General features: G+C 40.4%; 1 protein-coding gene across 1 annotated transcript; it reads right to left on the bottom strand.

The window, feature by feature from the left end:
- Positions 1-7,317: 7,317 nt before the first annotated feature.
- Positions 7,318-23,134, bottom strand: LAPTM4A (lysosomal protein transmembrane 4 alpha). Its single transcript, XM_020898293.2, has 7 exons — positions 22,495-23,134; positions 14,328-14,448; positions 11,067-11,143; positions 10,841-10,963; positions 9,932-10,027; positions 9,210-9,308; positions 7,318-7,943 (listed from the first exon to the last, which is right to left on the bottom strand). Exons 1-7 carry the CDS (start codon positions 22,603-22,605, stop codon positions 7,869-7,871), a joined length of 702 nt encoding a protein of 233 aa, XP_020753952.1. The 5' UTR covers positions 22,606-23,134; the 3' UTR covers positions 7,318-7,868.
- Positions 23,135-26,385: the final 3,251 nt, after the last annotated feature.

Genomic DNA, 26,385 nt, shown 5'->3' with positions numbered 1-26,385 from the left:
GCCACTACGTTGTGTCTCACTCTTGAGACCCCATGGACTGTGGGTTGCCATTTCCTTCTCCAGGGGATCTTCCTGACCCAAGGATCGAACCCCAGTCTCCTGCATTGCAGGAGGATTCTTTACCAACTGAGCCACCAGGGAAATCCAACTATCCACTGTAACAGCTACATTTTATATCATAAACTGAGAGTGACATAAATATCTAGTAGGGTTGTGTACAACAGAAATAGTAGTTTCCTGAAACAGTATTTACCCTTACCACATGTGACAGACTCTAATTAATCTGCTTTATTCATGTTCATTCAGTTCTGTTTCATTTTTTTAAAAAAACATCTAAACAGAGTTCATGATTCACTATTTCCCAGTCAGCAGTTTGAAAACCTGTTTTAATTAGATTCTTTCCTACTCTTTCTTCCTTTCCAATTTATTATGGTATCAATACCTGTGTTTCATGTATATATACATATATAAGTATCAATATCTGTGTGGTTCACATATATATAAAGTGTACTATATATATATATGTACATGCTGCTGCTGTTGCTGTTAAGTCACTTCAGTCGTGTCCGACCCTGTGTGACCCCATAGACAGCAGCCCGCCAGGCTCCTCTGTCCCTGAGATTCTCCAGGCAAGAATACTAGAGTGGGCTGCCATGTCCTTCTCCAATACATGACAGTGAAAAGTGAAAGTGAAGATGCTCAGTTGCATCTGACTCTTAGCGACCCCATGGACTGCAGCCTACCAGGATCCTCCGTCCATGGGATTTTCCAGGCAAGAGTACTGGAGTGGGGTGCCATTGCCTTCTCCAACATATGTATATATATTGTATTTATTTCTTTACCCCACTCAACTGTAGGCTCCAGGAGCATAGAGCTGATGCCTGCATTGTTCACTGCTGAATTGCTGTAAATTCTCCCTTACTGTGTGCAGGTTTACAGTCTACAGTAGGACCAGGATTTCAGGAAATATTAATAAAAGTTCACAAACAGGGCTGATATTTAGCCCTACCTTGGCAGGATAGTAAATAGGCATGATAGATAATTTGTCAGAGAAGAAATAACCTGGCATTACTTTTTCCAAGAGTCGAAGGATGCTGAGGAAATGGCTTTGCTCCGTTTCACTCCACTGCCTGACAAGAGCGGCTCTGTGCTGGGCAAGGGCTCTGCAGACAGGCCCTTCCTCTGGCCTCCTCTAGCGGGGGAGTTGGTGTTCCTCCACCACAGGCTCCTTCTCTGAAGAAATGCAGGGGGAGAAGCAACATGAACTGTAATGGTCTGTTTCAGCACATTTGCAGGTAGGCACATGTAGAGAGTAAATCTATTTGGTTAGGTTAGGGAGTAAATCATGGGTAGCTTCCTTTAAAATCTCACTTTACTACTGCTCTCTTATTTTTACAGTTTTAAGAAACTGTTTCTTTATCACTCCACTCTAGCTCAGTTATGCTCTGGTAACGAATGACTCCAAAATCTCAGGGTCTTCTAGCAACAAAAATACTTCTTGCTCTGTTATGTGTCTTTCATAGATCTATATCTGCATGCCAGCACTCAGACTTAAGGGGCAGCCTCAATCTGGAATATGCTGGTCTTGAGATAAAGGGGAAAAAGGAGAGATGGAAAAGCCAGATGACAGATCTGTGATGATTTATTATTCTTTCCCTAGAATAAACTGCTAGGGTGGAAAGTCTGAATGAACAGGGCTTCTTTGGTTGTGTACCATCTATGTCAGAAATTTCGTCTGATGTGGTTTCAGCTACCACTCCTCTGGTGCTGTGCTTAATAGTTCAGTCGCGTCCAACTCCTTGTGACCCCATGGACTGTAGCCCGCCAGACTCTTCTGTCCATGGGGATTCTCCAGGCAAGAATACTGGAATGAGTAGCCATGCCCTCCTCCAGGAGATCTTCCCAACCCAGAGATCAAACCCAGGTCTCCCAAATTGCAGGCAGATTCTTTACCATCTGAGCCACCAGGGAAGTTCCAAAATCTGGGTCTCTTGTCCTAATCCTGCTCCTGGGAAGTAGAACTCCATCAATTACCCTTCCTGTGGCACTCTATTCACAGATAACAAAAGTACCCCAAGGTCAAGCATTTCCAAGAGTGAACTTATCCTCTCCTCTTCAGCGAACTTCCTCTCCTTTATTCTCCTCATTTCTGCCAGTGATACTGCAATCCTTCCAGCCACACAGACATGAAGGTTTGGTGTCCATTTCCCCCTCTTGAGCTTTTGGTATTAAATAAGTTATCAAGTCATCTACCCCACATCTTCACCGGTTCATATCTGTCCAATTCTCAAGGCTTATCTCAAATCACATCACTATAGGAAGTCTATTCTTATCTTTCCAACCAGATATGATCGTCAAAGGAGAGGGAGGGGAAGACAAGAAGAAATATGTGAAGAAATAATGGCTGAAAGTTTCCAAACTTGATGAAACCTATAAACCCACAGATCCAAGGTCAATGAACCCTAACCACAAGAAACACACACAAGGGATAGTTAGGGATTTGGAAAGGTCATGTATACACTGCTGTATTTAAGACGATAACCAACAAAGACCTATTGTATAGCACATGGAATTCTGCTCAATGTTATGTGTCATCTTGGATAGGAGTGGAGTTTGGGGGAGAATGGATACATGTATATCCATGTATATGTATGGCTGAGTCCCTTCACTGTTCACCTGAAACTACCACAACATTGCTGATTATCTATATCTCAATACAAAATAAAAAGTTTAAAAACACACACACACAACATAAAAAATGCACGTAATGTAAAAAAAAAATGTACAATCAAGGAACATCATAAACAAATTGCTCAAAATCAGTGATAGAGAAAAACTTTTAATTACCTGAAGGAAAAAAAAAAAAAAGAGAGAGAGGCTTTCCATATAGAAGAACAAAGTTAAGGAAGACAGCAATTTTCTCAGTGGAAACTATGTGTCCAGAAAGATAATGCAGCCACATCTTTAAAGTCCCAAGTGAAAAAAAACCTGACAACCTAGAATTCCATACCCTGGGAAAATAGCTTTTGAAAACATAGGTAAATCAAAGACATTTTTTGACATGCAAAAGCCAAAAGAATTCAGCAGCAGCAGAACCATGCTGGGGGTGGGGGGGAAACACAGAAAAAAGTAATACATGTCCTCTGGCTGAAGAATGGTAACAGATGGAAATGTGTACCTCTATGAATGGAATGAAGAGCACTAGAAATGATAACTGAATGGGTATATATGGAAGTTTTAAAATTATTTTTCTCTTTAAAAGATAATTAACTGTTTAACCAAAAAAAAAAAAAAGTCATAGAAGGTCAGAGGAAGAAGGAATCTGGGCAGTCACTTGTTTGCAAAGAGTTATTTACTAATTTCATTCAACTGTTGGGAGGGCCAGGAATATAAATCAGCTTTCCTGATGCCTTATTCGGATTTTGAGCTACCTAACTGAATGATGACAGATACAAAACTCCTTTCTAACAGACCAGAAAACAGTTACTCTTTTTCTGGTTTCCAGGTCAAATACTTCCTCTTCAGGCCTTCCTTTACCCATTCCTTGCTCAACACAGCCCCTCATGATAATATTTGCACAGTGCTTTATAACTGCCAACCTTTCCATGTCTGTTACCTCATTTGATCCTAAGAACAACTCCAAGAAGCCCATAGGCCAGGAATTTGCATTTTCTTGATTTTACAGATGCAGAAACTGAAGCTCAGATCCCAGTTAAATTTCCCCAAGATGAGAGAGTAATAGCTTGGTGACACGAGGAATTGAATTTCATCCTTCTGACTCCAGATCCTGTGCTCATTCCAACCATTCTGCCTCTCACATGTCCTTATTCCATTAGGTGGCAACATTCTCTTGCTTGTAAATTATTTTCTCATACTTAAAAGTCGTGACTTTACTAAAAAAAAAAAAAGCAACCTCAGAAAAGCAAAATTACAACTTTTTCTTTCAGTCAACCCTTGGGCTTATTTATAACATATTCCTCCTCTCAGCAAAAGGAGACCTGAAAATGGCACACTTAGCATTTGCCTACAAGGAACATTGGAACGATTCCATGACGACCGAACAAATTAGTCACAGATTGGAAAACAGGGAGATTGGTACACCATCGAACAAGGAATAAAATGTACAGTTCATCAAGGGGAGATTTCTTGGTCTCATTTTTAAGACCCTTTAAATGTAGGCGTGGGGGCTTCCTTGGTGGTTCAGTGGTTAAAAATCTGCCTTGCAATGCAGGGAACAGGGGTTCAATCCCTGGTCAGAGAAGATCCCACATGCCTTGGAACAGATAAGCCCATGCGCCACAACTACTGAGCTCCAATCTCTATAGCGTGCAAGTCGCAGCTGCTAGGCCTGTGGGCTGCAACTACTAAAGCCCTAGAGCCGGTGCTCTGCAAGAGTAGCCACTGCAATGAGAAACTTGAACACCAAAATGAAGAGTGGTCCCAGCTTGCCGAAACAAGAGAAAGCCTGTGGGCAGTAACAAAGACCCAGCACAGCCCAAAATAAATAATCTTTTTTAAAAATTAATTAAATGTAAGTGTGGTGTGGCCCACTTATAGCCATGAAATTATAAAGCCAAATTTATAGCCATGAAATTAAAAGATGCTTGCTTCCTGGAAGAAAAGTTATGACCAACCTAGACAGCATATTAAAAAGCAGAGACATTACTTTGCCAACAAAGGTCCATCTAGTCAAGGCTATGGTTTTTCCAGTGGTCATGTATGGATGTGAGAGTTGGATTATAAAGAAAGTTAAGCACCAAAGAATTGATACTTTTGAACTGTGGTGTTGGAGAAGACTCTTGAGAGTCACTTGGACTGCAAGATCCAACCAGTCCATCCTAAAGGAAATCAGTCCTGGGTGTTCATTGGAAGGAATGATGCTGAGGCTGAAACGCCAATACTCTGGCCACCTGATGCGAAGAACTGACTCATTTGAAAAGACCCTGATGCTGGGAAAGATTGGAAGGTGGGAGAAGGGGACGACAGAGGATGAGATGGTTGGATGGCATCACTGACTCAATGGACATGTGTTTGAGTATACTCCGGGAGTTGGTGATGGACAGGGAGGCCTGGCGTGCTGCAGTCGCCGGGGTTGCAAAGAATCAGACACAACTGAGCAACTGAACTGCCTGAAATTTATACTAAAAATAATCTATTACCAGTGAAAATTTTGTGGAGACAAATTATTTCATTCAGTGAACATCCCGCTGCACCCTACCCCCCACACCTCCAGTTTGTGTAGGTCACTGAACTAAGTGCTATGGTGCTGCTGCTGCTGCTGCGTCACTTCAGTCTTGTCTGACTCTGTGCGATCCCATAAACGGCAGCCCACCAGACTCCGCCATCCCTGGGATTCTCCAGGCAAGAACACTGGAGTGGGTTGCTGTTTCCTTCTCCAATGCATGAAAGTGAAAAGTGAAAGTGAAGTCGCTCAGTCGTGTCCAACTATTAGCGACCCCATGGACTGCAGCCTGCCAGGCTCCTCGGTCCATGGGATTTTCCAGGCAAGAGTACTGGAGTGGGGTGCCATTGCCTTCTCTAAACTAAGTGCTATAGATGGAACAAAAAAAGAAAAGGCCTTATTGCCAAGTTGTTCACTAAGAAACTCAGATATACTTAACATGAGCTGTAATGGAGGTAAGTAAGTACTCCAGGAAAAGAGGCAGGCCAACTCAACAAGTCATTCTCCAAAGCCAGTTCACCGAAGTTCATTCGTCAGATGATCAGAGAGAATGGGAGAAGGCCATGGCAACTCACTCCAGTACTCTTGCCTGGAAAATCCCATGGACGGAGGAGCCTTTTGCAGCTACACTCACAGTGATAAACTGGAAAAGTGAAGCAAGATGCCCAAAAACCACAACAGTGGCATGGAAGAATGCAGATGTAGACAGCTAGAGAAGGATACTGAATAGATTTTTAAAAGAAAGTGAAGTCACTCAGTCGTGTCCGACTCTTTGCGACCCCATGGACTGTAGCCTACCAGGCTTCTCCATCCATGGGATTTTCCAGGCAAGGGTACTGGAATGGGTTGCTATTTCCTTCTCCCCCACCCAGGAATCGAACCCGAGTTTCCCTAATTGCAGGCAGGCACTTTACCCGCTGAGACACCAAGTGAAGTCCCTCAGTCGTGTCTGACTCTTTGTGACCCCATGGACTGTAGCCTACCAGGCTCCTCCATCCATGAGATTTTCCAGGCAAGAGTACTGGAGTGGGTGGCCATTTCCTTCTACAAAAAAAAACAATACTGGAGTGGGTTGCCATTCCCTTCTCCAGGAGACCTTCCCAACTCAGGGATTGAACCCGGGTCTTCCGCACTATAGGCAAACGCTTTACCGTCTGACCACCAAGGAAGCCCTTAAAAAGGTAAGACAAACCTTAATAAAATATTTTGAAGGCCAAACAGAAGACAGACTTTGAAGGTTGGGTGGTTGATAACACTCAATGATAAAAAACAAAAACTGAAGTTAGGATAATAGAACTCTGTCAATTAGGAGGGCATCAGTATCTCATGAGACAGTCTTATGGGAACAAGAATGGAACTTAGGTGTCAAAATGATGAAATGTATGAACTACTCACAATGAAAGTGGTTTGTTTTTTTTTTTTTTAACTCTCTAAATTTTGGTTGCTTTGGGCCTTAGTTGCAACTCTCAGATCTTCATTGTGGCATGCAGACCCTTACTTGTAGCTTGCAGGCAGGACCTAAGTTTCCCAGGACCTTGATTCCCATGGATCAAACCTGGACACCCTGCACTGGGAGCTCAAGAGTCTTCTCCTCTGGACTACCAAGAAGTCCCAAAGTTGCTTCATATTTTAAAAGACAGGGCTAAACATTTATCTTTCAGTGTTATCTCTATCTGGATTTTAGAATCAAACATACTATGTAACCCACTAAAATTTTTCTCTAGCACTAGCAGAGGGGAAAAAAAATTAACTATTAAATAGGAAATAGTTTTGGCATATTTACTAGGATATTTAACGTTAGGTAACAATAGATTTCCCTCTACAAGAAAATGACTGCTTAACAGTTTTCTCTTTCCTGGGGGCAGTAATTAGGATTAATATTATGACTGTTCTCTACATAAAGTCTAAGGCCTGTCCTTTCCCAAAATACAAAATGTGCCTTGAATGAAGTAGTGATCACAGGCCATAATGGTCCACCATTCCCATTCCAAGGAGAAAAACAATGCCAGGTCGGGTCGACCAAGCTTGGTTATGGCTGTTCTCAAAGTGCCAAAAATCTGTGGCAGTCTGAGTTGCTTATAATGGAAAACGTTGGGTTTCAACAAAAAAAGGGTAATAGATTAAAAACAACAATAAATATTTAAGAGATTTATTAAAGCATCTTATCTCAAAGATGGAAACACATACAAATAAGAAACATGCAACCATCATTTTCCACAGTCAAGTTAAAAGGTTATATATTTTTCCTATTTTCATAGCTGAAAACTTCAGATCTTAAACTGAACTTATTCACCCTGAATATTTAACTCATTCTTCCTGAAAGTATCCAGGGCAGCGAATAACCAAAATGCAAACTATTATATAAAGAAAGTGCAAAGTTAAAAAAGAATATGTGTAGAGAATGCCCCCTTCCCACCCACCCCCAACCAAAGGCAAACAATGGCACTTTGCTCTTGCTTAACCTAGATTGTCTTAAAAAACTACTAAAATGTAACATACTTAACAACAACAAAATCTGACTTTTAATACATATCCAAAAAGCTTGTTAGTGTTTGAAAATAAATGCTTAAACAAAGGAAAATGTACTTTGTATCAAACAAGTATGATGAGCCCTGTGTTGCAGCATTCTGTAAAATGAACAAGACAAAAAGCTGGTATAGGGTTTATTGACAAAGGCAGAATTTCTTCAGGCAGGTATGTATGGAGGTGGTGGTTCTTTCTCAGGCATCTTCACTGCCATTTCATAGGTTGGCAAAACATACTGAAAAGAGACAAGAAAAAATTATATTGGATTTAATTCTCCTTTAAATTTCTATCTTAATAACTCAGGTTTCAGATTTAATATCTTAAACAGGGGTATACCAACCCACAGAGGAGAGCTAAAGAAACTGTTACCTAAGTACACCTGACTCTCAGGATACCTGACCCTTGAGCAATGAGAGCTTTAGGGGAGCCAACACTGCACACAGTCAGCCCTCCGTATCTGTGGTTCCACATCTATGGACTCAATGCAGACTGGGTAGTATTGTAGTATTTCCTACTGAGAAACATCTACATACTAGTGGATTTTCTAGTTAAAAGCTGTGGTGTCCAAGGGTCAACTATAGTTCTTGGGAGTAGAGATAACTAATAACATGGAGCTTTACATGCAGGGGATATGTCTGATTCAAGATCACTAGAGAGGATAACAGAAGAGGAAGGTAAGAAGGGAAGGCAGAAACAATTTTGCTTCTGAACAGACCCTGAGTTCACCAGGACACCCTGATAGGCAACATGTAGTGCCCTCCCCTCACTCCACTGTGACTGATAAAGCAGCCAGGCCAAGTCACCTCAGGAATGGAGGGTCTGGGCGAAGGGCCCGCTGAACCCTGCCACAGGAACCCTCCAGTACAAGGCTGTATTTTATCAGAATCTGTAGTCAAAGCATCAAGCACTTGTATCGCCTGCTCTAAGGTGAAGGGCATACCTAAGTAAAAAGTGGCATTTTTAAGCTAAGTGACTCCAACGTGACAGGCTGATGCTACATGGGCCATATATACTCTACATGCTGGAAGGCAATACAGCAGCAACTAGAGGGTCTGAGAAGGAGGCCTCCCAACAGACTCTTGGAACCTACTGCATTCTTCTCCCTACAGGAAAGTCAGCTTCCCCTTTGGATCCTATGGATGTTTTTGGAAAACACCACAAGCTTCAGCTGATGGTATCCTATCGTCAGAAGTTCCAGAAGCCAAGGGCCTGGCATCACTCATACCGCTGTTCACTGACTCATCTCCCCCTCAAAATGCAATACTTGGAGACTGACCATGAGTCAAAACCATTGGCCAGATGGAATGAGATGAGCAGAGCAGGGTGTTTCCAGCCCACATACCCGGGATTCCAACTGGGAAATGCTGAAACTTGTAGATTTAAGCTATTCGTACCCTAAACCATACTTACAGCATTGAAGAGAAAGTCAAGGTTTAGATTCTTCTTTTGGGAATTCTCAATAATGGCTAGTGAAGCTTTAATATCATAAAAGATCATTCACCTGTGGAGGTGCCTCAAAGGCCGGGTACACAGCAATCTCTGGCATGTTTCTGTTGTTGATGTATTTATAACAGTTCCAAACACAGTTAATCAGATAAGCCTAAAGGAATACAAACAAAATTTACATATACTCGGAACTCAGCTGTATGTAAAATTACAGTTTTAATGTGGCTGCACCGCGCAGCCACTGGCGGCAATTGCCTTTTCTTCTTTTAGGGCTTCCCAGGTGGCTCCACTGGTATAGCACCCGCCTGCCTGAGCAGGAGATGTAAGAGATGCAGGTTTGATCCCTGGGATGGGACGCTCCCCTGGAGAAAGAAATGGCAACCCACTCCAGTATTCCTGTCTGTAAAATTCCATGGACAGAGGAGCCTGGTGGGCTATAATCCACGGGGTTGAACAGAGTCAGACACAACTGAGCAACTAACTTTATTTTTTAATTTATAAATTTAATTTTAAGTTTACCTGCTCTAAAATTAAGGAGTCTTATAATGCTCTCCCCACATTTTCTCCATAGAGAAGGGAACCGGCATCCACTTGGACCAAGTACAGGCCAGCTTTCCCTATATGCCCTCACTTAAATGTCACAAGCTTTATCACCACTGTTTTACAGAGAAACCCAAGTCTGGGAGAGCTGTGAGAAGACACGGCAACAAGAAGGTCTGGAAGGACACTCTCACAGTCCAAATGCCCCCCTTCCCCACCAAATAGTCAGCAACTCACCTTAAAAATGATGAACAAGGCAAAGAACACAAGAACAATGAACAGGAGGCAGCTGGAGTCCAATGCCAGGAGGTCATCTTTATAGGGAAAATCAGGCTATAAAAAAAAAGGCAGGGATGAATAGGCAAAGCAGAAAAGGAGTTCTAGAGTCCTCGAGCAGAGTGCCTTGCACATAGGAAGCAATCAATAAATGTTTTTTTGAATGAACAATAAGTTTGCAGTATGCAAGATGGACTCTCTAAAGTAAGTTGCAATAAAATACCTAAAAGACGCATTTTTGAAACTAATTTTCATTTATCTGGATCCTACACCTCTATCCACCAGACCTTATTTCAGGCCACAGTGTTCCCAGCCCCTCCATCCCATAGCATTAACCTTTGCTCACTTCCTGCTGTCATGGAAAAGCCCTAGTTTATTATTACAAATAAGATTTTCATGTCTTAACTCCCCAAATACATGGTTTACTCCTTGAAGAGAAGGATGTTATATTTATACACCATATACCAACAGTTTGCCTAGGATAGAGTGAAGAATACAGGAGGCACTCACATATTTGCTATAGATGCTTGCAAAGACAGACGGTACAGTCTCTGACAGTACCAATGAGTACAACTCCAAAGAGTGCCAAACACAGTCCAATTATTTATTTCCTTTTCATACACTCAGAAGTTGAACTACTCCTTAAGTTCTATGATATCCATCTTTAAGGACTTTTAATATTTAGTTATCCACATGTAAGAAGATATTCTATTTTCATCTTTTTTATTTCAATATGGTCAGTAACAGTAGCAATGATAATTACTTTAAAACGCTTTAAAAAATCGTAGATTAAATAAAAATAGTACCCAAAAGCTTTGATTTTTAACAAATGAAAAAAATTTTTAAAGTTTTATTAGCATACACACTTACTAACTGATCCAGATATTCTTTGATTCTTGGCAAATAAGTCAGAGAACTGATAGCAACCAGGCAGCTGAGAACAAAGTCAAAAAGCCGGTAACAGAAGAACGGAATCAGCCAACCCACTTGATACTGAGGGAAAAATAATAATCACAACATTACATCACATATATGGAATGACTAAGTACCACGCAGTAAAAGTCAAAACTCTAAAAGAAAAGTATAGAATACTTACAGAAATTGCTCCGTATACCAGCATTGAACTGATTATAAACATAAGAACAGACACAGCAAAAAGAACACAGGCATTATCTATGAAAACAGAAGCAAAAATCTAATTAAGCTACTTATATAACAAAAAGCATAACTCTTTATGACAAAATGTTATTAAGTAACGAAGCTTAAGAAATTCATGCCTTAAAAAAAAAAAATTTCATGCCTTTGCTCTTTCTTATTTGTTAAACTGCTACAACTCATGGCCACTGATTTAGGACAGCACATGAACCTGGTACTCTGCCAGAGACAGCTCTCTGCCCAGAGTCTAAGTTTTGAATATGGGCAAACAGATAATTATAATGCAATGTGGCAAGTGCTACAACAGAAGCAAAAAAACAATTAGTTTTGCCTTTAGCATCAGGGAAAAAATATAAATGAAATAACACAAGTTGAGTCTTGTGAGATAAGCAGGGTTCAACCGGAGCAAAAGGTTGGTATTTGTTTAAACACGGAGTTGTACAGACGCCCCCTCTTGTCTAAGATAAATCTCCTGCAAGTCAAAGTTCTCCCTCAATCCCTCTTTTCCACCTCAACATCCAAACTCCCTGCTCCGCATCCCTTCACCACGGCTTCTCAGCTACATCCAGGTCTATTTTTTTCTTTGTTCCTCAATCCTTCCTCAGGTTGCTGCCTTTCTCTACGTTAATCCACGTCCACTAAACTTTTTCACAAAGTGCTCATGTAATCTCAAACAAAACAAACCAAAAAGCACCCACACTTGACCTGATGAGCTTCTTAGCACTGTAAGAGTCTAAAGTTGATTCTCTGGCTCTGGCTAGATATCAAAACCTGAAAGGCACTAATGACAATGAATGATTAGACTACCTGCTCAGTGTTCACACTAGTGGCTAAGTGTTATGTATCACTTGGAAATACAAACAGCATCAGTATCTGGCACTGAACTAAGAAGACTTCTCTCTAAATTTTCCTAGAGGATATAGGACAACTAAAAGTTAAAGATTTAAAGAACTTCCCTGCTGCAGCACACAATGGCTCTCAAAGGGAAGAATTCAGATATAAACAAACTTGAAAGCAAAATGTGTAATTCAAACAATTAGCTTTCAAAAATCCGTTACTGGAAGACTACGAGTTGATTTAGACTTCTTAAAATACTGAAATAATTAAAGTGAAGCTCAACGTCTTCCACTGGAGCAACAAATAGCAAAACAGAGGAGAGATGGGGTGGTGGGTGCAAAACACATTTAATGCCTGGAACAAGGGACATTCCAGTAGGTGTCAATCAATAAAGCAAGCAAAACAAGAGGGGCTCAAAGCCCAGAGAAGATCCTCAGATTTGCACCATATTCAGAACCTCCTCTGGGAGGTCCCAAGTGTTTACCCATCTCCTAGGTGAGTATAACTAACAATAAATTCCTATCTGAAAAACAGCTTGCATATGCTGCAGAAGTATTTCATATAAACTGAGTGTTATAGCCTGTTTGGCTGATTAAAAATAATTAATCACAAACTTCATTTTTTAAAAAATTGGTTATCAGGCCAGTGATCAGAAATTAACTTTCCTTCGCAACACCGGGTCTGTAGGAAGGTAAAATTTTACCTTCCAAAGAAATACCAACTACTGTATTACCAAGAACTATGTATTTTTATATTTGCTTACATTCATTGGAAGGACTGATGCTGAAGCTGAAACTCCAATACTTTGGCCACCTGATAAGAAGAACTGACTTATCTGAAAGACCCTGATGTTGGTAAAGATTGAAGGCGGAAGGAGAAGGGGACTACAGAGAATGAGATGGTTGGATGGCATCACCGACTTGATGGACATGAGTTTGAGTAAGCTTTGGAAGTGATGGACAGGGAAGCCTGGCGTGCTACAGTCCACAGGGTCGGACACGACTGAGGGACTGAACTGAGCTGAACTGAGGACTTCAGTAGAATATGATCAACAAAAATATAATGAATGTGATTTTCTCTGCAGCAGCAACAACAGTCACGCAACACACAATAAACTTGTGACTTAAGAGCCAGTTGCATAGACCTACAAGAATATCAGTAACCATAAATCTTTTCTACACCTCAATTTTAAGAGCAACATACATGATAAAGGAAAATGCTGACATTAGCAGATTCAGTAAAATTTTACAGCCTAAAGTTTATAAATGCCAAAAAATATCATTATCAGAAGCTAAAGTTTCATTTATTGTTCTATTCTGATTTTTAATTAAAAACAGATTTATTCAGAAAAAAAAAAAAAATCAAATGCCAGAAGGAATGTTTCCATATATTCTTGGTATCTCTGTATGAATTTGACAGCAAAATTAAAAGATTATATATGTTTGAAAGTAAAACTAGGATACTCATGTAAAAACAAAACAAAAACACTTAAAAAAACACAATATGAACAACTGTGTCATCATACTATAACGTATTATTAATGGCCACAAAACTCTACCTGCTCTAGAGAAATAGCTTAGGCCTGAGGACAATAATTATTTGAATTAATAAGCAAATTTTTTTTAAAAAAGACCACTTCACTAACGGATCAGAGGGGATCATAATGTAAAAATGTGCAGGGTTTATGACAAAAACTAATCTAAAAATATGATAATTAAGATCCTGTAATATTATAAATATAAAACACATGTGAACTGGGAACATTTTTCTGAAGAAACTGTTCACACTAAAAGTCTGAAGCATAATTTTCTGTTCAAATATTAAATTTTTAACATGATTTTTAATGTAAAATTAAAACTGCATTTTAGAGAAAAATAATAAAAATACTATTGGGAATAAATAATTTTAAAAAGTAATTTCCATGAATGTTCTAGGAATAATCTATTTTTAAGTCCAATGTCAAATCTTCATCTAAACAATAAAAATATATTGAGAATTGAGACCCTGAGCAAAAGATACCACCAAATATTCAAATAATTCGTATTCTATATTTTACTGTAGGATTGTGCTCCATGAGCAAACCTCCCAGCCTCTACTATACTTACCAGCTGACCCTCAAAGACTCAGTCTTCTAATTTCTTCTCCCCTCCTCTTTCCACAGTATTTCAATGCAGACAATGCACATTTCTCAGAAATCTCCTAGCAGTCCACTAGATCTTCTGACTACAAATGCTCAACTCTTTGAGTATTTCTGAAAAGCCTACACACACATTTTGTGCCTCAGCAAGTATAACAATCAATCCTTTACCTAACAAGTGTGTGTTTGTGTGTGATTAGCAGGCGAAAATTTCAACTAAAAACATACCAGCCATTCGCTCAGACGAATAGTAATTGCCAATGACTTCATACTGAATGTTGACAGCTGGCATTGAGTTTGGGTGTGTTACCTCCACAGTCAGCAGAATTGCCATCAACAGGTTGACCACCTATGAAAGATAACATTTTATCAACTATATTATTAATCAGGAAGCAGTCCCCAACACAATCTTTAGATATCCTCTATTTAACTATCATCTTCCCTGAAGTAACAAAGACATAAAATGGGGACTATCTGTGAGATAAAATACACGACTTTAAAAACACTTAAAATATTTCATAAAGTATAAACTTAGTCATTTCAGAGAAAAGATGTTGGACTGATCCTATATTAATAAAACAATTAAAAGGCACAATGAAAAATGAGAGATCACAAATTGCTCATTTGAGTCACATATTTATTCATATTCCTATCTCAGAATTTCTGGATTTGAAGAAGCTGATCAATCAGATAAATATAATTTCCATGTCGAGGTACGTAATGATCCATCAGGTTAAGTCTAAGGCCTCTCCACAGTATCTCCTGTACACTGGTAAGGAATTGTTTCCTCTTGAGCTACACTCAAATGCTTAAAAAGACTGACTATATCACTTAACTTCCGCCTGCTGGTCTTAATTCTATGGTTTGAGATATTTTGTTATCCCGTCTGAATAAGTGCTCCTCTAACACCTCAGTTCAGTCGCTCAGTGTGTCTGACTCTGCAACCCCACGGACTGCAGCACACCAGGCTTCCCCGTCCATCACGAAATCCCGAAGTTTGCTCAAACTCACGTCTATCGAGTCAGCGATGCCATCCAACCATCTTGTCCTCTGTCATCCCCTTCCCCTCCTGCCTTCAATCTTTCCCAGCATCAGGTCTTTGCCAATGAGTCAGCTCTTCAAATCAGGTGGCCAAAGTACTGGAGTTTCAGCTTCAGCATCAGTCCTTCCAATGAATATTCAGGACTGATTTCCTTGAGGATGAACTGGTTGGATCTCCCTGCAGTCCAAGGGATTCTCAAGAGTCTTCTCCAACACCACAATTCAAAAGCATCAATTCTTCGGCACTCAGCTTTCTTTACAGTCCAACTCTTACATCCATACATGACTACTGGAAAAACCATAGCTTTGACTAGATGAACCTTTGTCAGCAAAGTAATGTCCCTGCTTTTTTTTTAATATGCTGTCTACTAGGTTGGTCACAGCTTTTCTTCCAAGGAACAAGAGTCTTTTAATTGCATGATTGCAGTCACCATCTGCAGTGATTTTGGAGCCCCCCAAAATAAAGCCTCTCACTGTTTCCACTGCTTCCCCCTCTATTCGCCATGAAGTGATGAGACTGGATGCCCTGGTCTTAGTTTTCTCAATGTTGAGTTTTAAGCCAACTTTGCTCAACAAACTAGTAAAATGAGAGAAGATCAATCTGATCACAGCACATCAGGATCTCAGATCCCACATCCTAACTAACAAATTTCAATTAACATGTCTGAAACAAATTTCAATTAACACAGTCTGGTTCTCTTATGCACTGGCTGCATAAATCTTTTAGGTGTCACATGAGTGACTCCCTAAAACTCCCAATTCTTTTTCACACTTGATCCTGCGAAGCTACCACCTATATCTACCTGTAGAGTTGGATTCAGAGGCCCAAGCATAAGCCCTTATATATTATCTGCAATCAAATTTCATCTTATAACATTCTTGCCTATCAATATTTTCTCCATCTGAATTCTGACACCCTATGGATAGATTTTTGCTCTCTCAGCTTCCTGCATTTGAAAATATGATTATCATGTAATGAGATTCTCCACCTAAGTCACTAGCAAGAGAACAGGGCTGAGGACAAGCTGCCAGATAGAGGCTCTTCTCTTCCCATTGGTCAGCAGCTTTTGAATAAAGTCTATATCTGATCCAAAATAACATCTAGAGACTTTCTCAAACATCCTGCTGAAATCCTATCACTGGTATCTGGTGAATTTTCCTAGTTTACCAAGGTGTAACTCCAATTCAAAAAGGAAATTCTTTACACCTCTAGTTGTTAGTGAATTACACAGTTATCCCAAGAGGCACCACTTCCTTTAAGTGCTCAAAACAACCCTGCTAATGATTTAAGAACTGGAGTAGGTTTCCCTATCTAAAGTCCACAGCATCTGCCTTCCTTCCCTTTGTGAACATGGGATACTTTCAAGGGACATCTGAGCTTCTTTATCAATAGTGTTTTAAACAATCTCTATCATGGAGCTCTCTTCTGTCCACCCTGAATGATAAACAAGCTTATCAGCTAAAGGCATTTCACATTCTCGAAGACAAGCAGCCCAAGTTTTTTAAATAAGATAAACGTCACAATACCTAATTCAGAATCAATTGATATTTCTGAAGATACACTATAACTCAAGTAAATTTACATATATTATTTGACTATTCTTCACAACAACCTTGTGAAGAAAGTATGACTTATGCTCATTTGCTGACAGTTAAACTAAGGTTCAGCAAAGTGAAATACCATGTGTTAAGCTCACTGAGGTGATAACAGGACCGAGCTGGGATAGCAATCTCATTCTTTTAAAAACATCTTCCTTCTTACTACTACAGGATCACTTATAACCATTCCTAAGCAACTCTTCTTTTGAGATCTTTCCAAAATAAACCATTATCTAAGGCTACAAAATGTTTGCTACTCTCTAAATACATTCAGGTACATGCCTTTTCCTTGCACTGCTCAAAAGCAAGGTATTTCAGCCTTCAACACTTGAAAGATCTTACAAGAGACAATCATATTTTCAAGGTGACTCCCCAGTTGATGGCTGATTTTTAACTGCCCATTTTTATTGCAGTGGGTTTTGAACAGGGTAGGTAATTTATGAGCTAATACAATTAAGTAAATTAACTATTGAACAGTTATCTCTACTAAGACACTGTATATTCTGTGTACGGAAATCAGTTCAAGATCAATTCAGCAAACCCTTCTTTACTAAATACAATACTGTCATAGTTTAAAAGCTCTGTATGGGAAAGAAAAATATTTATGTGAAGAATAACATGCAAACTCAATTACAAAGTGAAGGAAATGACACATCAAAAATATTTAGGAGTTTATTTTTCCTTAAATATTTGCATCACATGTAGGATTTATAAAAATCTTTTCTTCTCTTTCATGGGTACGTCACAGACTCACCCACTATTATCTTCTAGTATTAGTGACACTTCAAGTTTCTTTTCATTGTGAGTCATTCTCCTGAATATTAAACAAAATAAATCATAGGTCTAATCAAAAGAAGAAATGATAAATTTCAGCACTATTTCATTACAAGCTCAAAAGGATTTTTCAACTCTTCACTGATTAATTATATTTCATTAGCATTTCAATGTAACATTTTAAAGCACTCATCTGGAAAACTCATCCTGTGAGCTTATCTTCACCCAAGTACCTATCCTATGCTCATAGACTCCGTTCTATTTACTTTTGATTAAGCTCCATGCAGCATTTTTCAAAACACAAATAAGATTAACTTTGTGATCTTGTAATATAAAATCGGAAGAGAGCAACTACATACAAACAACTCCAGCATATTTATTCCTGATTCATTTTTCCCTTTTACTGCATTCAAGAAAGAAAATTAGCAAAAAATGTAATTAAAATAATGACTGACTTCTAAATCTAGTCACACGGAAAGGTACAGAATGCCGAAAATATGCATATACATCAACAGCCTGGGCAATGATCACATCCATGCTGAAGGGGTACTGCATTTACTGGGGTAAACAATATGGTTTGTGTTATAAGCCTTTTGCACACTTTATGTAAGTAAACAAACAATAACAAAGAACAGATGTGTCACATTTCACTTGTTTCAAAGGAATAGGATCAGATCTTTGGAAGCACTCAGCCTCGGGAGAATAATTCCTCTTTGCTTCTCATTTCATAGCCACACCCATCCTAGAAGTTTCCTGAGGACTGGTTTTCGTTTATTTTTTTTAAATCCTTATTCTTTAGTTTTCCCATAGCATATTCTGCCACAACCCAACTTCTGCTCAGACTATAATTAGAACAATGTCTTAGGGTATCGCGATAAGGGTCTCAGGCAAGTCAGCAGACAGCTGTCATCAGATAAAGACCAAAACTGACTGTCTTTAAAAATGCTGTTAAATGTGTATGTAGTTAATGTATGCATAACAGCTGTTCACCCTTTTGTGCAGTTACACAAATGAGATATTCCTACTAATTTTGGAGGAGACAATTCATTTAACAATAGCCTAATGAATCCTTCAAATGCTCTAATAAGTTACTGTTACACACACATTTTATAGAGAAAGGCATAGCATCTTTCTCCCTGAAAGAGGATATCCTGTTGTAGGGAGAAAAAGTCAAATGTGTAATTAGCATTTTTAATAAGTGCACACAAGAAGTATGCAGTAATTCTTCCAGATAAACAGTGGGGAAACCAGCTGCTTCTGGCTTGGAAGCAAGGAAGCTTCACCAAAAAAACAACTGAACTATTACAAAACTAACTGAAATTGGCAAAATGGCTGTGAGTAGTTGAAATTGTATAAGTAAATGAAAGGCTTTTATACTATTTCACTCTTTTTATAATTTGAGGTTTTTGTCAATGAAGTTTTTGAAAAGTGTTTGGGGAAACATACTGACTCTGAAATATAAGTAAGCCATACTGATTTAGAGTCAGGAGTGAGGACTGGGAAGGAATACAGCTTGAGGAGCCTGTCTTCACTTTTTCCCTAGCTACCTCACTTTTAGACTGTTTATGGTGAAGACACTCATAAAAAATTAGCTATATATTATTACACCTTTCCAAGATCTACAATTTTAACCAGTGCTCTAAATGCCTTCCTGTAGTACACCATCAACCATGAAGGAGGACACTGCTGCTGTAGACTTTAAAGCTCATTTTCAACCATTCAATAAACATCTGAACTTATATCTCCTTAGATTGCCAGGATCCCAAAGCCACACTTTTGAACAGCATCAACAATACTATAATCAACAAAACCAATGGCTTTTTCCAACCTAAGAAAATGTTTAAAAATAATCTGGCTTCAAATTTTTCACTAAATGATAGAAAAAACAAATTTATGAACGTCAGAGTTTAATCTGGAACTCATTCTGAAATTCCCTATTATTTAAACTAGGTATTAAGCCAGACATGCTTCTTCAAATCTAAATGCCAAAGGCTAGCACTTCAGGGCTGATACATATAGTAACTGGTTCTGGCTTCACAGTGTCTTCTGCACTATTTACTACCATATAATTAACCCTTTGGTACACAGTGCACAATCACCTAACCTGACCTCAGCAGAAGCAAATGCTAGAAAGCAGTGACACTGTATCCAATAGAAAGTTACTACTACAGCATCTGCAATCAGCAGGATCAAGGACTGCACCCCCGGTTGGTTCCAAGCAGCACGGGGCAACCTCAAAGAGAATCATAAATATTCTCCCACCTGAAATACAGGAAGAAGCGTATCCTGACAAGGTACTTGGACTTCACCCACTCCCATATCATTTCTCTTAGTAAAGAAGCTTCTGGCCAAAAAAAAGTGCTCTGTTTGGACAAGTCCTCTTTGTGTCTTGGTGGTCTTGGTTTTTAAATGTTGTCTCCCCAACAAGGCAGAAATTATGTCTTTACGTTGCCAGGATCCCGAAGCCACAGTTTTGAATGTCACCAGCAATACTATAATCAACAAAACCAATGCCCTTTTCCAATCCTTAACCTAATTTGAATCTGTTATTACTTATTATCTTCTCGTTCCTTGACAAGGCACTTTCAGATCTTTGCTCCAAACTTCATTGCAATGCCATCAGTATCTTAAGGGCAGATGCCACGGTCAAGACAAGAAAACACTTCAGAGTCTCTGTGTGGCAGCTGATAGGAAGACAAAAGATGAATAACACATGTCCCTGTAACTTCTTTTCATATGTGCACCGCGGCCATTTGCACTGTAGCTGAGCAATAGATCTCTTAAAGCAGATGAACTGATGTAAGCAGCATATTATATTCCATGAACTAGAAAAATCCATGTAAAGAAAGAATAGTTCATGGCATCTTTTTACGAAACTAAAGCATGGAAAAACGGAGCTATGCAAAATGTTTTCACATCAAGTCCTTCCAGTGGGAAACAGATGTAAAACTCCCTGTTCTCTATTTTGAAAGAATAAATGCCCTTACTAAAATTCTTCTCTCTGTATGTTGAGTTTCATGGTTTATAACTCCCACTTTTGCTTGCTACTCCTTTCTTTTTTATGAACTGAGTCCATAGCAGCAAAAAAAAAATCTGCCTTGGAAAGAAACACAGCCAATTACATTCAGATGGCTGAAATTGAGATGGTGCTTACTTTCTTTTCGAGGAGTTAGAGATCCTTTGTTCTGTGAATGGAGGGAAGGATCTGAGAAGAAACGGGAAGATTAAGTTTGCATGGAAGAGTCCCAGGTTGCTGGACTCTTTCTCAACTAAGTAAAAGGGAAGGTCATCTTCCAGGGATGAGGGAAACAAGGTTGAATAGTAAAGAGGACCTCAAAGATTTGAATTCTTCATTTAGGGAAGGCAGAGCTAAGAACAAACAAAAGAAACATAGACCCAGTCCTTAAAAAAAATGAACAACAAAATTAGAAATATAATGCATGTCCAGTATTACAAATCAGTTAAAATACAAAAGGGGTGAGGGTCTTTGCGGGAAAGGTGATATAATTATAGCAATATGTTTCTGAAGATGAAAGTAGAGGAAATATTAAAATAAGCTTAGAAACAAGCAAATAAGCCTACCCATTCAAGTTTCGTTTTTAATGTACATTAAAGAAGATGGTAAAAAAAAAAAATGTAAATACGGAATAACGTGGAGTTCAGGTCCCCTGTGCGTGGGCATGAAACTGTATCTGCCTAACTGAAGATGATTCTCATCTTGTGTTTGCCTAACAGTAATAATTTTGATGGAACCTCTGGGTTGGGAATAAATGAGAGCAGAGAAAGGCAAAAAAAAAAAAAAAAAAACCACACACACAAAAGACTATAATATAGCTCTTCCTTTTCTGCAGTTCACAGTTATCAGAAGCTGCATTATCACTTATGCCACAACCTCTCAAAACAAAAACAAATAAAAATTTTAAAAATCACAGTCATTAGCGAAGATGACCAAGCCGCCAAAATGAGAAGTTTGTCAAAACTTCTGTGAAGTCATCATAACCCCAGACTACCTAAACGGAATCACATATTTACAAATCACAAATGAGCTTCAATGAAAATGGATAGTAGTGGAGATGGTGCTAAGAAATCACAAAGGCATTACTAGTGAACCACCAATCAGTAACACTGTCAACCTGGTTATGACACAGAATTACACAAATCCTGCCGCCCCACCCCCACCCAGGGAACGTTAGCACGTTACCAAAACACAGCAGGTTCTAGACAAAGGTCTCAAAAACCTGAATGGGTCTGTGGTGAAAAGCGTCTCACGAGCGGGCAGGAGAAAGCCTATTGCATTAGGAAAAAGGCAGATAGTAAGTAAATCCTGGCCAAAGGTATTAACTCCAAGCGAATTTACAGACTCACAACAGAGACCTGTCTGCCTACATCCCAAACACACTGTAACAAATAAGCTCCAGAAACAAGAGAAAACTGTTCTTAAGCTGGACCTCTCCCTTCAGGTAAGACAATAATGTTTAAAACTAGGTTGCATCTCTGAAGGTGCGCTCCTAATTCTTTCCGGGGGGAGGGGGGGGTTAAAAAAAAATTCCAGGAAGCACTTGACGGGGTGGCGAGGGGGGGAAGTTCCTTTAGATCGCCGAAGCACACAAAAAGATCCCGCAGCCTGGTCATTTCCAGAACTGACCACAGCAAAATCGAGCTCTCTCCTCCCGCAGCCCTCCTCCACCCCAGGCCGCAACGCCAGTGCCTTCCCCAACACCCTTTTCTCCTCTTATTCTTGCCAAAAAAAAAAAAAAAAAAAACAATTTCCCTGTTCCCTCCCACCCCTACTCCGATTCCCAGTCACAAATCTCTTCCCCTCCAAATTTAAGAGGCCACTAAAAAGAAGGTCTCCGAGGCCTCCCCGCCCCATCCCCTCCCAGTGGATCCTTTCGTTCGAATACGAGTTCTCTCCCGCTTCCCGCTCCGGCGTATCCTCCCCCCACCATGGCCCCTTTCCTCCCTCCTCGCCCGCCCTTACCATGTACCAGGTCCCCAGGATGATCGTCCCGGTGCGGACATGGCAACAGCCGCAGCACCGGGTGCTGTAGAACCGGTCGCTGCGGCTCCGCTTGAAAGTCATGGACACCATCGGGAACCTCGAGGGCCTCTTTCTTGGCCGGACCCCTAACAAACGCCTTCCGCCCAGCGGTTGAAGACGGAGAGCGCAGTCACCGAGGCCAAACCAAACGACGCGTCTTCAAGCCCGGCCTCCTGCCCGGGCCCTCAAGCCAAAAGTCTTCGCACCTGCGCACTGAGGGCAGAGCGCTGTTCCCGCGATAGCTCCGTTTACCCCTTTCCTCAGCCTTACCCGCACTCAGGCCAATGGAAGAGCGGGAAGCTAGGCGGAAGCGAGTTTTGATTGGAAAAGCTTAGAGGATTGACAGGATCTCACACCCAATCAGAGACGCAACTCTCCTCGGCGCTAATGGATTCCCCTCCTCTTACTAGACGGCGGGGGCAGGCTCAGGGGCCTAGGATAGTTCGGGTTGGAGAGGGACCCTGGTACATCACCATCCCCGAGGTGAAAACGGGGAGGTGAGAGGCCTTTAACGGGAAAAAAGAAAGTCTAGATGCAGTAGGTGGCAGAAACCGGGCACGGAGGACTTGTCTGAGTGAATCTGCCACGTACTGCTCGAACGCATCACGGGACCGCGGCTGCTCACGTGACCTTTGCGTCATAGCTCAATTATGGGGCTGGCCAGGGGCGGTGCCCGTGGAGAAGGGGGCGGGGCTAACCCCTGCTCTGGGGCCCTCCTGGCTGCTTAAATGGCAGAGTTTAGAGGGATCAGATGTTAACCTTCCCCTCTCACTCTGGTACCTCTTTGTTGGGAGCGAAGAAATACCATGCTACTCAGCCAGAGAAGAAAAGAATTGAGGAAAACATAGGGCAGAACTGTTTAGCTGCTGGGTGTTTACAGATTGAGTGACTTTTATAAGGAAAAATTGTGAAACATAATGAAATGGACTGAGGTTCATGGGGGTCTTCCATGAAAAACGGGCCATAGTCTGGCTCACCTTTCTGGGTATTCTGAATCTAGGGGAGCGCTCCATTTTTGTGCAGTCAAGTGTGACCAGAGAGCGTAACCTGTTATTTAAGTAAACAGAGGCTATTGTGGTGGTCAACTGTGGCCCTCAAACCAAGTGTGGCCTTTGCAACCACAACCAGGGATGCGGGATTCAGGATGGAGAAAAATAGGCTACTGGGCCTAAATGCAAGGGAGTAGTTTTAATAAGTCCAGACTCTTGCATCTTCCCATACATGGAAAAACATCATTGGCCTGGGTTAGCTGGTCTATCTTTAACTAGCAGTAATCTTTTGGTGTTCTGCTATCTGCGATTCCGCCCCTCCTCCCCCCAAAACTGTGTATCTTGGCTTCTCCGTTTGCATCTTTGGAAAAGGCCCTCAGAGCTATCTGAGAGAATGTCTCCTAGGCTTAAATCCTCAGTTAAGTCCAACAAATAAAAGATAATTCTCAGCTTTTAGGTTATGTGTGTTTTTTTCAAGCAACATCTGTTCAACTCTTAAATGTAGTTAACTGATAGCAAGAGGAAATAGTCTTGTCCTTTAAACTTCATATTGAATCCCCCTCCTTGGAAAAAGCCATTTTGCAGATACTTGTAAATTCATTTCCCAATCCTGATTTGAATGATATAAATGGGTACTTTACATTGTCCTTTAAACCAACTCTATAAGATTTCACTGGTCCCCTCGTTAATGAGTAAATAAAAATTTTTACACTGTTTATTTTGTATCTGTATGAGACTTATGACTTATCTGTTTATGAAAAGATGTTGTTTTATTCTTTGGAAAGTACACTTCCTTTTTAGGAAACAGAAGTGCCTTCCCCTCTGCCTTTCTTAGCTGAAAACCACAGTGAATTTAGTGTAAAGTTTATTACATTGGCAAGGTTTCAATGAACACTGTCTGACATTATTTATTGATTTGTTGATTATTTATTTCCCTCACTAAAATATAAGTTCTAGAACAGAGGCTTGTTTACTTCTGAAACACTGAAAGAATTGTCTGCAGGCAATTATCCTAGTTTGGATAATACTCTCAAACTCTCTGGAAGGCCATAGTTAAGCCAAGCTACAATGAAGAATGGAATGCAGCGGTAGCAATTTAACTCAGAATGAATTATGACATTTCTCCACTTACTAGGGAGTAGACTAATAATAATTCCACATGCTCCAAAAGAAAAAAAATATTCCATAACTCTAACTGTGTTCTATGCATGGATTTAATCACTTTGTTTTCCATCATTTCATCCTTAAAACCAGTGGTCCTCAACCTTTTTGGCACCAGGGACTGGTTTTGTGAAGGAAATATTTCCACAGACCAATAGTGCAGTGATGAGGGGGTGATTTGGGGATGATTCAAGTGCATATTTATTGTGCACTTTGCTTCTATTATTGTTACACTGTGATATATAATAAAATAACTATACAACTCACCATAATTCAGAATCAGTGGAAGCCCTGAGTTTCTTTTCCTGCAACTGGATGCTCCCATCTGGGGATAACGGGAGTCAGTGACACCCAAAGTGTGTTGCTCGAGTCCAGTCTACTCCATAATCTTGTTCTGGTTGTTGTCACTGCAGATAACTCGGGCTCAGAAAGATGCATGCATGCATACTAAATCATTTCAGTCATGCCCAACTCTGTGTGACTCTATGGACTGTAGCCCACCAGGTTCCTCTGTCCCTGGAATTCTCCAGGCAAGAATACTGGAGTGGGTTGCCATGCCCTTCTCCAGGTTCAGAAAAACAGAACGTTGGAAATGAAAGCAAGTTTTCAGTGCTTTTGTGGCAGTCTCAAGATATTCCACCTTGACTTTAATCCAGAATGTCTGGAGATTTGAAGTTGTCTTGAACATACTTTTAAGGCCACTGTTATTTGCAATTTCACACAGCTTATCCTCTTCTAGCATAGACAAAGTCGATTCACCTGACATTCACAAATGGTTTACAGACCCATTGCTTCCCAGTTCAGGGGTCTGTTGAGGCTGAAAAGTAAAGCTTCAATTCTTTGGAATGCTGTGATAGGTGATCATGAACCAGCTGGGAGAAAGAGGGCCCTGGCTCAGTGTCTTCCAAAAATCTCTGCTAATGTTTGAAATGTGTCAAAAATCCTAATGCTCACTCATCACCCCCATAATTCCAGCTTGGCTTTGAATGCAGCCACTTTATCTGCCAGTTTGAACTCGGTTGTCACTCTTCCCTGAAGTGACAGAATGAGATTCTTGAGCAGGGTGAATATGTCACACAAGGGAGCAAGTTTTGCAACCCATTCTGTGTCACTGAAGTATGCTGCCAGTGGTGACTGTTTTTCTAAAAGAAATCTCTGGATTAGCCTTTGTCACTCAAACCCTCTGGCCAGTGATCTACCTTTAGAAAGCTCTGTCAGTTCTCTGTATCAGAGAAGACGCGTGTACTCTGCGTCCATCTCCTCACAGAGTTGCGTAAACAGACATGAGTTAAGGGTATGTCCTTTTTATTATTTTATTTATTTACTTTTGGCCGTGCTGGGTCTTTGTTGCTGTGCAGGATTTTCTCTAGTTGCAGGAAGCCTGGGCTACTCTAGTTTCGGTGCTCCAGCTTTTCCTTGTAGTGGCTTCTCTTGTTGTGGAGCACAGGCTCTAGGGCATGCTGGCTTCTGTAGTTGTGATTCCCAGCCTCTAGAGCACAGGCGCAATAGCTGTGGTGCACAGGCTTAGTCATTCCGTGGCATGTGGTATCCTCCCGGACCAGGGATCGAACCTGTGTCTCCTGCATTGGCAGGCAGATTCTTTACCACTGAGGCACCGGGGAAGCCCAAGGGCGTAGACTTTAATGTGTTGATAATGTTAACCACATCCTGCAAAAAGTTG

Source organism: Odocoileus virginianus, chromosome 2 (genome assembly GCF_023699985.2).
Source record: "Odocoileus virginianus isolate 20LAN1187 ecotype Illinois chromosome 2, Ovbor_1.2, whole genome shotgun sequence".
In the NCBI taxonomy this organism is placed as follows: domain Eukaryota; kingdom Metazoa; phylum Chordata; class Mammalia; order Artiodactyla; family Cervidae; genus Odocoileus; species Odocoileus virginianus.
This window is presented reverse-complemented; position numbering and strand designations above follow the sequence as displayed.

Coding starts and splice junctions, on each gene's coding strand:
- LAPTM4A (XM_020898293.2), bottom strand. CDS start 22,605: ATGGTGTCCATGACTTTCAAGCGGAGCCGCAGCGACCGGTTCTACAGC. Junction 11,144..14,327: donor TTCGTCTGAGCGAATGGCTG/GTATGTTTTTAG, acceptor CTGTTTTCATAG/ATAATGCCTGTGTTCTTTTT. Junction 7,944..9,209: donor CCTTTGAGGCACCTCCACAG/GTGAATGATCTT, acceptor GTCTCTTTTCAG/TATGTTTTGCCAACCTATGA.